The 13050-nt window shown below is 42.3% G+C and overlaps 1 protein-coding gene and 1 long non-coding RNA gene across 3 annotated transcripts; both read right to left on the bottom strand.

The window, feature by feature from the left end:
* Positions 1-394: 394 nt before the first annotated feature.
* Positions 395-6577, bottom strand: SDF2L1 (stromal cell derived factor 2 like 1). Its single transcript, XM_075167966.1, has 3 exons — positions 6328-6577; positions 5303-5499; positions 395-3341 (listed from the first exon to the last, which is right to left on the bottom strand). Exons 1-3 carry the CDS (start codon positions 6494-6496, stop codon positions 3063-3065), a joined length of 645 nt encoding a protein of 214 aa, XP_075024067.1. The 5' UTR covers positions 6497-6577; the 3' UTR covers positions 395-3062.
* Positions 6578-10018: 3441 nt separating this feature from the next.
* On the bottom strand, positions 10019-12996 carry LOC142090304 (uncharacterized). 2 transcript variants are annotated; one of them, XR_012676490.1, is made up of 2 exons: positions 12755-12996; positions 10019-11091 (listed from the first exon to the last, which is right to left on the bottom strand). It is a non-coding gene; the product is annotated as an uncharacterized LOC142090304 (long non-coding RNA). The 2 variants fall into 2 exon arrangements; XR_012676489.1 differs by having other exon boundaries at positions 12811-12996.
* Between the last annotated feature and the right edge of the window lie 54 nt (positions 12997-13050).

Here is a 13050-nt window from a genome sequence, read left to right as displayed (position 1 = left end):
AGCAAGCAAGAAATTGGAAAGCACCTGTCAGCTATTTGAAAGAATTATTTTCTGCTAGCATCAGAAGCCAAAATAAATAGTTTTCACTTAACCTTGAAGTGTATAGAGAATTTTGGCAAGAGGTGTTATAAAATTTAGTTTATCACTTTAAAATAAAGAGAAAGAAAGAAGCAAAACAGTGTTCCCAACTCTCATTCTACATCTCTCAGTATTTCACGTTGTACCCAAGAGTCCCAACATCTTTAGGCAGATGATAAAAGACATATGCAAAACAAACAACAACAAAACCCAACAATATAAAAACTGGATTCTCCAAGTCTCTAGTCCTCAACTGTGGGGGAAGGACTGAAACGTTGAATTGTAAGCAGCCAAAGTAAATAAACACACCTGAATCAGATTTTGAAACCTCAGTGCTTCAGTTTAAAGCATAAAATACAACATTAAACAGATACTAATGCAAGTCTTGTAAATCTAGAAGTTACATAGAAAGAAAAGCACATTAGCACTTGCTGATCACAAGCCATCATTTTTCACAGCTATAAGCTTTTGCACTTCCTACATTAACCTATGACTTTTGTAGTCTCCATTTAGCACGCTATGAGTACCAATAGTTATTTTAGTACTATTTTAGATCTTTCCAGAGTAAGATGTACTTCAACTGGTCTTATTTAAGAGTCCTTCAGCACAATTTTTATAGTGGTAAGAATTGAAAGAAAGAAAAAAAAAAATCTATTGTGACACGTGCACGAGTGAAATACTAAGGCCAAGTGACTTCTACACTTTGGTCAGAATCAAAAGTGAAGGAAACTCAGCTTCACAGGAATATTGTTGAATATGTCTTTAAATAAGGCATTCATGGATACATGTGTGCGGGGAATCTTGGTTCTTTAGGAACAGAAGGTACGTTTTCAAAACTGAGATCATATCAGAAAGTAAGCAATAAGAACTAAAAGTCAGTTCTTTCTCTGCCTCAGCAAATCAATTTGGCTAAAATCCAGAACAGAACAAGGAAGGTCCAGTGAGATCCCATTCAAGCATAATAAGACTACTAAATACCTTTTCTAGGGACAGAAACATCCAGGCAGAGATAAACATTGGGTAGGGATACACCTGGCACACTAACTAAGATGAGCCACACAGCTCTACCCCTTCTCAGCCAACCCAGTATTCCACAGGTGCACAAACACTAAGCCCATATGGTTTAGGCATAAAGCACTCAGCTCTTAGTGACAGAGAACTCATTGCCAATTTATTTCTTCCTCCTGCCAAATGCTACCACTCTTTTTGTGTTTACTCATATACCAACTTCAAAAGAAAAGCCCTCCTTTTTAATAAAGGAAAGGAAGTCAGCTTGTTTATGCAGAAGGTTTGTTTTGTTTTTAAATAGTTATCTTTTATAGCTACAACTTCAATATCAATTAGTCAGGAATATCAGTGAACCTAAAAGATTCATCACATAAAAGATTCATCACATCACATATTTAATTTTAATACAAAGCAGCAAAAGCCAGTCTCCAAAATGCTCGTAATCCTTAAATACCCACATACAACTAAGATTCATAAAAAATCAGTCTTACCTTTTTCTTCGAAGAAAAACATTCAGGTATACAAAACAACTGTTACAGAGGTTTCTTGTTCCATAGGGTACGAAGGATCTTCACTAGTAGTAAATCCTTAAATAAAACCTGAAGCTAGCCTGTACAGCACAGCCACATGAGGGATCACAGAGTATGAAGCACGTACCAGTAAGTATATTTATAAAGCTTAACTGCAGTTGCCTGTTCCACCTTCTCAACACAACACTCCCTCTAACACTGCAGCACGTGACTGGAGCTGTAAAAGCAGTAAATCAGTTTCCTACTTCTCTAACTGATTGACTAATTAAGACCATAATCAGTAAACTATTTACACATGGAGACAAGAACATCTGAATTTTCTGACTTTTCACACTCAGTTTGTGAGTTTTTCTATTTAAAGCAAATAATAAATGTATGGTACTTTGAATTTTAATCAGTACTTCTAGTAGCAATGTGTAACGAACACATTCGAGAATTAGTTTTTTTTCTCTTTTCACAGAGGGAGAGGAACACAGAAATTCGTAACTTGTTCAGTAAAGATTCCTTGCTAGCACTCCAGAGCATACCATTCTGTCAAAAATCCAGGACCAAACCATTGTCTAAGCTGCTTTTTTCTCTTCTTCTGGATTCACACAAAACCCCCCCACATGGGCATATGCCCCACTATTTATTAATCTGGATTGTCATACTGATCTTGCAGAGTGACATGTGAGTACAACATGAGTCAAATTCAACTGTTCCTTCGCACCACATGAATTTTGTAAAATTCTAATATTAATTAAACAAACAGTAGCTTTCTGCACCAGTTCATAGAGCAGAGCAGTCTTACCATTTGACAATTAGCAGTATCACCATTACCAGAAAAACTGAACTTCTTGGAGAAAGTGAGTAAATTAAAACTTTGTCTTCTTACTCCAACACACACAATATTTTCAACTCTTCCAATACAGTACACAATTAAGCTCATTTTTCTGGAAGGCTGAATAGCTGACTGCAAGCCGTTCAAAAGACACTATATTTGAGAACTATTTTTCCCTTTCTAGACTTACTCCATCTCCTCATTAATAACATTCTCTCACTAAGATGTAGAAATCAGTTTCCAAATATTTAATTATAATTGGAAAAAGATTACAAAATACAATGTTTTATTGTATTTGGGACTACAGAAACGTATTACTTCAGTTTTTTCATTTCCTTCAAATTCGAGAAAAAGTAACAAGCAAAACAAATGACAACGAAAACTAACAGATGTATGTACTAGTTTCATCAATTAAGCTTGAAAATTCAGAAAGGATTTCGCCAAATTTCAATGGCTGAACCTGGTAGATGCCATTCCCCACAGAAGTGCAGCATTCCTAGAATGAACTAATGCCCTTCAGTGATACAGAAAGTCAGTCACTTAGGCAAGGCAGGACTTATAGGAGACCACGGATTAGCATCTCTGAACACTGGAGTAAGCTGAAGCGTTTTGGATCCTCCGTCAATTCAGAGCTCATCATGTTTTGCAGGGTCCATACTGGGTTTGATGAAGACTCCTTCCATTGCTTTCCAATAGTTGTGATGATTAGCAGTAGGCATGCCATGAACTTCCCGCTGGCCTCTAATGGGATGGCCATACTGTTCCCCTGTTATTGAAAGGAACACCTCAGTTCCTACGTGCTTGAAGCGCACTGCATCCTCCCGCTCCCAGTAAGTCCCACTGCATTGCACAATCCATATATCAAGGTCATCTCCTTCGCCATCATCACCAAAGGCACTTACTTCCTGTTAGAGACACAAACTTCCTGAAGTGAAAATGTAAGCAAATACCTCCAATACATACACAAAAATATCAACCACAAAGTCAGCAGAGTTTAAAGGCAAGGATGGAGAGGAAAGAAAAAGCGTTGTTGCATTGCTTTGTCAACAGTTACCAAATCCAGCAGCAGTAACTTTCTACCACTACAATCTGAACACAAAGTGTAATCTGACCAAAAAGTGCCAACAAACCCCAACATACAATGAAATGAAAGAGGACTTAAGCAGAGATCAGAACAATTCTTCTGAGAAAAAATTCAGAAGAAACAAGGCTAATGCTGATGCAAATTTTCCCCATCCAAAAAAGTTTGTAACTGCAGACATTTAGTTTTGTAGTATGACCATCTTCATAGTTACCATTGCAACAGTTTTTTTCCAGCGTGTTTTTATCACAACATCCCAACAATTTAGCTTATTAAGAAATAATATTCCTTTTTTACTTAATTATACCAAGCTTACAATTGGATCAACAACTATTCTGGTTTATACTCTTTCTTCAGATAGACAGCTGCATAGCTCTTTAAAAACATAAAGAAGACCATTAAAGCAAATTAATTCCTGCTAAAACAAAAGTTAGAGATTAGATTTCATTAGGCACCAAAAAAAATTCCAAGTGTTTGCAGAAATCGGATAGGCTAAGCACCAACTGTTTAAGACTCCAGACAGCCTTTAATTCTTAAAAAATCTGATAACTGGAAGTGATGAACAACTTGAAAATAGAACTGCAATAGTTTGTACCTAGCAACCTAAAACTTGTTAATTCAAGTTTATGTAGTCCGAAAAGTGTGAAAGACAACATACTAATTGAAAATCCAACTTCTGTTAAGAATATGAAATAAAAGTTTGTGTTCATAACTACATCATATTCCAATAACGTCATAAGTCACAGTCCTGTCAATCTCTGGGAAGTCAAGCAAACTTGCCTTTCGCTTAGATACTGTGCAAACACATAGCAAAACCAAAGAACACAATGACAGCGGCTGAACATTTTTATGTTAATGACAATGTTATACAAATTGTCTAAACTGACAAATTAAAACTGGGGAAAGGTTTTAGAGTCAATCTGTTCTTTAAATAATTCTTCTGAAATGCTATTTTTCCATCACTTCTTCTGTTTTAATAACCACATCATCTAGATACACTACACAAAACTGGACCTTATTGTTTCACCCACTTTACTCACGGTAACAGATAAACCTTTTTCACAGTCTTCCAACTTTGAATGTAATGACCTATATACATAGCCTGAAGGAAGACTAAAATGACTACTAATGACAAACTTCCAGCAAGTTTGCATTATTTATTTTAAGACAGATTTTCAATCTCGGAGAAGCATTTCTTCAAGGACAAGACTGGGACCTAATTACAGTTAGAACTTACACTCTTCTAGATATGTACAAAATGATAAATAAATAGGGCTGTGGGAGCAGATTAATTTTTCCTGTGGAAGGAGGACAGATAAATAAGAACAGTGAACTCAGATAGGGATAGTGAGAAGATGACTGAGACTAATAGATTGGATCACCAAGGAACTTGGATATAGGAATACCTAGTGCTACAACACATCATTAGTTGCCTTGCTCTAGAGCAATCTTCACAATGCTGAGGGAAGTGCCCAGTCTCCTATGCCTTGAAAGTGCTAAACATTTCAGAACAGTCTTCCCAGTAGTAATGGTGCAGAATAAAAATAAAATGCAGATTTTACAAACTACTGTGAAATACCGATACTGGTAAATAGTAAACTTTACCTCAAGAACTTAAATACATTATTCCAAGATGCAGAAAAGCATATACTTGAACTCTGGCTATGCATAGACATACTGTTTTTGGCAACTGTTCCCGATTCTTCAAAAACATGAAAAACTGGAGAGAATATTGCCAACAGCATGCACTATTTATACAAAAGCTTGAGATTTAAAACAACTCACTTGATTATTGGAGAGTGGTGATGGGAAGTGATGCGTGTGTAAATTTTTTCCTGTATTAACATGGGTAAGTCGTATAGCTTGCCCACATTTCACTGGTGTTCCACGTTGGCAACTGCCATCACTCTTCCCACGAATCCGCCAGTAACTGTTGGCATCATCTGAAGCTTCAACTCCTGTCACTGACTGTTGCCCGCTTCCTGTTTGAATAGAATTAAATGGCAGGAGACTTAATCCACTTCTCCTGAAAGGACTAAAGAAACCTGCCTTGATGTTCTCGTGCCTTCATGTTTAAGAGATTTTTAATGCTCATAGTCCGTTTACTGACTGCAATGGGAATACAGGTACCAAATAATCTTTCAGATTGACGAAGTTAAACACAGCATATGCTAGCAGGTGCAAACTGTCAAAGTTCATGGTAAACACATCAGAAGAAAATCTGATCCATGATGGATACTATTCACACCACCCCACTTTTCTCAAAATTACTGCAAAGTTCTTTGTGTCCCCAAACAAACCAGCAGCATTGTTGCCAGAACAGATGCTGGGAAGGTACTGCTGCAGCCCTAGACACAGAACAGGGCTCACCTCACGGATGAGGGCAAAGCATCCCTGTCACATCCCCTGCGGAGCCCAGCCGGTACCCCAGGCCTCAGCATCTCCTCTCCCTGCCAGGCTGCCCGGTCTCCAGTGCACCCCACAACCCCATCCCCGGCCTGCTGCTCCCTCTGCACCAGAGACACGAACCTCTGCAACCTCTGACCTCCTCCCCCTTCACTGCCGCCCCTCACGGCCCGCCCCCTCCCGCCATCCCGCCAACTCCCGGCTCCCCTCATCGCCTGTCCCCCCACCACTTCCCTGCCCCCCACCCCAGCCTGTTTCCCCGCCATTTTCCTGCCCCTCTCACTCTCTGTCCCCCCAGCGCTTCCCAGCTCCCGCCATTTTCCAGCCCCTCTCACGACTCCCCGCCCGCCATTTCTCAGCCCCCGGCCCCTCAGCACGGCGCCCCCCGGCCCGGCCCTGCTCACCAGAGCCGTACTTGACCTCGTGCGAGTGAAGCCGCACGCTGTGGCGGGTGTTGAGCAGCTTCAGCACCGAGCCGCAGGTAACAGCGCCCGGCGCCGACTCCCTGCCGTGACACAGCCCGCGCAGCAGCGCCAGGAGCAGGAGCGGGAAGAGGCGGCAGCCGCCCCTCATCGCGCCGCAGGCCGCCCGGCTCCGCCGCCCCTCCGACGACCTCAGCGGAGCGCGCTTCCGCACCCCGTCCGCGGGCCCAGCCAATCGTCCCGCTCCAGCACCGCCGCCGGCCAATCCCCGCCCGGCCTCGGCTCGGCCTCGCTCCCGCATTGGGCCACAGCTTAGTGACCTCACCGGCGGGAGCCCTCCAGCAGGAGGAGCTCATTGGGCCAAGGGAAAAAGGTGACCAATCAGAGCAAGCGGCGTGGCACCTCCCAGGGAAGGACGCGGAGGAGGGCCGCGGCGCTTTTTCCTTAGCGACGCCTCAGGCGGATCCTTGGTCTGCGGCGGGCCCCCGGCCGGGGCCGGCCCCGTCGGCTGGGCCAGCGCCCAGCGGGGCCCGCAGTGCCTCACCCCGGGTGCCTTTCACCCGAGCCCGGAGCATTGTCACTCCCGGCTGCCGGGCCCTCCGGCAGGCGATAGCCCAGAGCGCCGCCAGGGCAGCGCTGACAGGAATCCTTGTGCTGCTCTCACTGGCAGTTTGCTCTGGCTGCGAATAGGTTTATGTCGGAGGAGAGCAGGCCAGGTCTGTTGCAGCAGCCTCTCATCTAACGCGTGGTCTGGGTTGTAAGAAAAATACTAGCGGGGTCAACCTGGCTGTTAAGGGCCTTGGGAGAAAACATGCTGCAAGTGGGACTGGTAGATCGATTATCATCAGAGCCTGGGATGAACAAATGTCTTCACAGTGAGAGCACTGTCACACATAAACCAGGTCTAAGGTTACTAGCCCAGGTACGGGTAATGGTCTAGATACAGCCTCGGGGAGCCGGAATTGGCACAAATAGGCCAATCAGCCCGTGCTGTTGCATTCAGGCCGCTTCTAGCTCAGAGCTGGCAGGTGGCACGTTTAGGTCTGCTCCTCCCTGCAGTTCTGGCTCTTAGACTTGTGTAAATATGTCCCCATTTTGGGGATTTACAGGCAAATGTAACATAATGTTGAAAACCAAAGGAAATTCATGGTAGTGAACTGTCCTGCGTGACAATATACCACTGGTCCAGTCATTCCTGGATTATATTAGAGCTTCTGATGATAGGGCATAAATACCATACAAAGAAGAACTAACAATGGTTGCTGTATCATTAAGCTGTAGTGATCACATCTTTGCTTTTGGATCTGGAAGTTCACCTTCTGTGATTCAGTCTCTTTTGTGAAGTTCTAACAAAAAGAGATTATTAAGCTCTACTCTGTATAAAAGACAGCTGCATAAATTAACATTCATACTGTCCTTCACTGCATAGTTTTGCAGACCAAAGCAATCCCCCCCCTCTCCAAAAAAAAAAAGTCTCCTTTATCAATACGAAGCAACCATGGACAAAGGACACAGGAACTCCTACATAGCCCATTAGCTTTTGCCTCTGAAACTGCTCATTGGATTGACCCATGTATCACATCACGCTGCCTGGTGTGAGCCTCGTGTAACACTCATAGGAATACAAAGTAATTTAACAGAGCAAAAGCTTTTGACCTTCTCAGCAGCAAGGAAAGAGGTAGAAGGGCACCTGCCTTGGGACTTAAGTCTTTGTAACAATGGTATTCTGCGCGTGCAACAGCAAAGAACTGCAACACTGCACTTTCTATTATAGGATGATTTAGAAAGCACATTAGTGTTGCTGGCTAGCGGAAACATCATAAGATGCTCAGCTGACTCCCTATCTCTTCCACCAGTCGTGGATCTGAGGCTTTTTCCTACCCATGTGATACTCAATTAAATGGTTAGTTTTCTTTATGCTGGCTTTGGCCCATTTTATATAGCTATACCTACATCTACAAAAACCCTCTGATTTAAACGTCAGGCTTGCACTAAAACAAGCCCGAGTCCTAAATTCAGTCACATACACGCACATGTACACACACAGGCTCAGTGTGTTTTTCTGAGGACTAAAAACTCATTTCCTACTGCCGGAAGTATCAATGTTTGCTCACAGAAAAGCAAAAGATCGCCCATTGATAGTCAAATGCCATATTTCTATGTCATTCTAAGAAGCCTTGCTGTTCTAACTAAGACAACAGCTCGCATTTGCTGCTGTTGTTATAAATGGGGCAAAACCAGATGTCTGTGGTTGCTGTTTTAGCCGTGGAAAATCAATCGTATGGGGCTTTAGCTGGCACCTGTCTATCTTTCTGGGAGGTCGCTCAGTCTCAGTGCATTTAGTGCCATTTACATGGTGCTCCCTACAATGCTTTTCAGTCCTACTTTAGAAACATAATTGGGTTAGAACGGTTGCCAACAAAGAACCCCATCAATGCCAAACACCCGTGGCAATTAACAGCCACCTCATTGCTACAGGGCCCACTATTGTTTCTAGTAGACTGCTGTAAGCTACAGGTAAACTTGCCTCAGAAATTATGTGATGGTGCACATTGGTAATGGAAACATCAGATTTTTTGATAGGAATCTCATTAGGATTCTTGTTTATGCACACAAACAAAATAATGCAACAGTGCTGTAAGAGGGGAGAACGTAAAATGTAACTAGAATGCCTTCTGCCTTCAATCACTTAACCCCACAGTCCTTGTGCACACTTGGTTTTCAAGGATTTTGAAAAGGCCTACCATTTCCACTCAGGTGCACTTGTAGGTGTACCCTGGCCCTCCCTGAAAAACAGGTTTTAGTGGATTTGGCAGTGCCAAATGCTTTTAGCATACAGGAATGAGAAATCTGTGGCACAAGAAAATTTCAGAGGGCGTATGCTGGCCCAAAGCAACATACTATAGAAAAGGATTTTCCTTCTTTTTATATTGGCCTTTGTAAAACATGCTTTAAGCTTTCTGTTTGCTTTGCATGACAAAAGCAGTGACTGACAACTAAGGTAGCATAGCAGGCAACTCCTGGGCTTGGTCTACACCCAAAAAAGCACTGGTGCATCTTTGGGTATAGACAGCCCTTGATTTATGGATAACACTGCAGTAACATTGCCTGGATTCTTTCTCAGATTGTCACTAACCTCAGGCAAAATATATAGGGCACAGTTCTGAAGTTATTAGTACCTGATACAAAAATAAGTCCACATGAGCTCTTCCATTGACTTTTCTCTGCATCTGGTCCTTTCTCTGATATCAATAGGGATGAACTGTACTGAAATCAAGGGAGTAACAGTAGAGAATCAGGCCCGTAAACATTCTGTGCTTCTTTCTGTCTCCTTCTTTCACCCCAGACTGATGAACTGATGGTTATGAACCTCACTTCAGATCAAACATTTCTATCCACCGGCATGCCTTACAACAGAGCTCTTCTAACTGCGACCCCTAAGCAGAATACAAATAGCAAACAGTAGTAATAACAATAAAATGCTGTCACCCAGGGAGAAATCTAAATGACAAAAAAGATGGCTTGCCAAAAATTTATAGAATTACACAGTTTCTTATCACTCAGCCCATGTTGTTTAAGGACTAGAGACCCAAAATCAGCTATTCAGATTTTTGTATTCAGTAGATATAAACATAATGTAAGAATAAGCAGAGTAAGTAAATAAGCAGAGGACATTTGACAAAAAAAGTTTTAACATATACATATTTAAATCAAAGAATTTTTCATCTAGGGGAGAAGAGTTAATGATTTTTTTATTGCTGACTTCTGTTTTTAGTCTTTGAGGAAGGGAGGACTTCCTTGAAAGTTCTGCAGAGTCCTGGCGATCTGTGTCCGGTAACATTGTCAGCATCTCTCAGCTACTCTCCTGATTGATGCTAGTCCTTCAGAATATGGAATCTCCCCTCAGAGCTCCAAAAGAATTATCGTCCATTTGCATTCAATCAGCTGAGATTTTCCAGGTGGTTTCAGTGATGCTGGGAGACGACAACAATCGCTGTAAGTGATCTGCCAGATTAACTTATATGTGTAGTAATGTTGCTGAAGAGTTCCCGATGGTCTCATTAGAAACACTAGCTCCTTTGTAGAAGGAACTCTTTTGAGATGATAAGGAATACTCATGGTTCTACAACAGTCTCTTCTTCCAAGTCTGATAAAATAGGTAGTTCTCCCTGGCTGTCATTTGTACTACTAGATTTTTTTAGAGATTGTTTCTCTTAAAAGTTCAACTGTAGCGTGCTTTAGAGAGTCTTCTACCTCTCATGGTAGACTTTCAGGGAATTTTGGAGGCAGTAGTTCTGTCATCTCTGGCAGAGGAATGATATTTCAGCTAATGGGTTTCTTGGTTAATTCTGCTTTGTTGATACTCATTTTTTGCTTAGGCAAATTTTTTTTTGTCCCCCACTTCTGACATAAGCCTTTGAGATTTATAAGAACTCTTCAGACTTCCTTGCTTCAGCCCTATTAATTCATGCTGATAGCCTTATGCCATTGCCCTTCAGTTTTTTGAAGCCAAACATCATCTCAAGGTGTACCTTTGTAACACAAAAAAACATAAATCCAAGGTAATCTGAAAGTATTTTTTCACAGTTAGATAAAAGTGTGACTGACTGCATTTTTAATGACAGACTCAACAATCTCCTTGTGACTTCTGAAAAACCTGTATCGTCCCAACTTTACTTTTTTTGCTTCTCCACTGCTTTAGGAAGCAGAGTGCTTAGAAGTAGAGGAAGTGCAAACTATTTCCAGCTGTCAAAAAAAAAATCAAAGACAATGTTAAAAATTTTATGTATTAATACTTTATATGTAAAATATAGCTCTTTTTTTTTTTTTTTCTTAACATGAGGACCTGGTCCTGGTATCTTTAATTTATTTTAACGGTTCCTGATCAACACTTGTCAAAATCAGATTCAGGCTTAACTCTGCTGTTGCTTAGACAGTGTAAACTGAAACTGAGGAAGTAATTTTGAATTTGTAGACATGGATTGGAATTATAGTTTTGATGACTAACTTTCTATTTCAGTATAAGAAGCTAAAAATGCAATGTATGTTACATCATTTCAGGCAGCTTTTAAAATAATTTTGTGCTTAATGGGATTTGAAAAACTTCTAGACATCTATCTGTTTCAATGGTAGGTAAATATTCATGTAATTCTGAAATTTCTACTGAACATCTACGGATCTTTTATAAAATCTGCCCCTTTCTGACCTCCATAAATGTGTTATTCTGCTTAGAGATCATTTCCTCTAGGTACCTTTATCATATATACCAAGAAATGAGCTCCAGATAGTATAATAACTTCCAGAGAGGGCAAACTGAAGTCTGGATGCAATCGGTTGATGGAATCAGATAGTCTAGGTTAAGCTATTAATCTCCACAGTTAAACAGCAACTATTTTGGACCCATCATTTAATTGTCTAGTAGAAGGATTCCCTGTCCCAACTCTTTTTTGACCCGGCATCGTTGTATATTTAACAGACCTCAACATCAGGCAAAGAGGCATCTGGAATAGGAATGGGCAGGCTTTACATCATCTCAAACCCAGTCAGAAATCACAGATGCTGTAGTTAGTTCATATTCAAATATTAATTTTTACTGCACATTAGACACTGTGAAGGAAATGCAGCCTCTGCGAGAAAAAAACCCTCTGAAAAACGGGAAGGTGGATTAAAATTCATTATCGATGAGCAATACGTAGTCTCACTGAAGACCAGAGGCCCGCTATCTGCATCAGGGAGGATTTGAGTTTGGTACTTTAACAGTACGTCATAATTTAATGCAAGTGTCAAGTTAATAATAAGGTCATGATGGCAAATTTTGCCTTTCACTTTCTGCCACCTTGCTAGCACCATGCACCTTGTGAACCTTAAGGTATGGACCTTATTTTGTACTGGTGTAAATTCAGATGATTTCAGAAAAAGGGAGAGGGAAGGTGACAGGTATACCGCCTAGCCGGTCTTACACTGCGTGCAGGGAAGCCCTTTGCGCTCTTAGCAGATGTACCCTAGAATTTGGGGATTTCAACCCTTTTTGATGCAAGATGGAGGAAGATGTTATATGGAGCAGATCACAAGTCACAAGCAAGGGGACTAACCACAGGAGTTGGGTGTGTTTATCCAACATTATAGCACTAGTTTTGCATCAGTTTGGAGCAATGCTCTTTGCTGCTTTCATCTCAGGTAACAGCGCTTCCATCTCAGGGTTTCGAAGAGCTACCTCTGGGCAGAACCCACCCGCCACCTCCCCTCGCTGTTGGGGATTTGGGCAGCTGATCCATCTGGCACGCCCTGCCATTGTGCACACTCAGATTTGCCCATGAACTGCTCTTTCCAGTCGCCTTCTAAGCTGGGTGCGGTAGGAAAGGACGGGAGCAGAAGCGCTCCTTCTTTGTCCTCCAGCAACATATCCTACCCTCGGCTCAGGCCCAGCCCCCCAGGGGAGACCCTCTCAGTCGCTGTCAAACACACCCACGTCGCAGGGAAGCCCGCACAGCTAGGGGACGGCTCAGCAGCTGGGTAGGAGGGGGGAAGGGAACGTGCTGCTCCTCTTCGGGCTTCTCTTTACCGTTACCGCCTAGAAGAAAAACGAGAAGAGAAAACCCCTCCCTCGGCACAAAATGGCGCCCACGTGCCTGGCTGCCTCCTACCCAGGCAGCCCCGCGCCCGCTGCCTGGGCGGGAGCAGGCGCTGAGCAAGCGCCACGGCCGC

The sequence above is a fragment of the Calonectris borealis genome, chromosome 18 (genome assembly GCF_964195595.1).
Source record: "Calonectris borealis chromosome 18, bCalBor7.hap1.2, whole genome shotgun sequence".
Classification (NCBI taxonomy): domain Eukaryota; kingdom Metazoa; phylum Chordata; class Aves; order Procellariiformes; family Procellariidae; genus Calonectris; species Calonectris borealis.
Note: the sequence above shows the minus strand (reverse complement) of the source record. Positions and strands in the feature narration are given on the sequence as shown.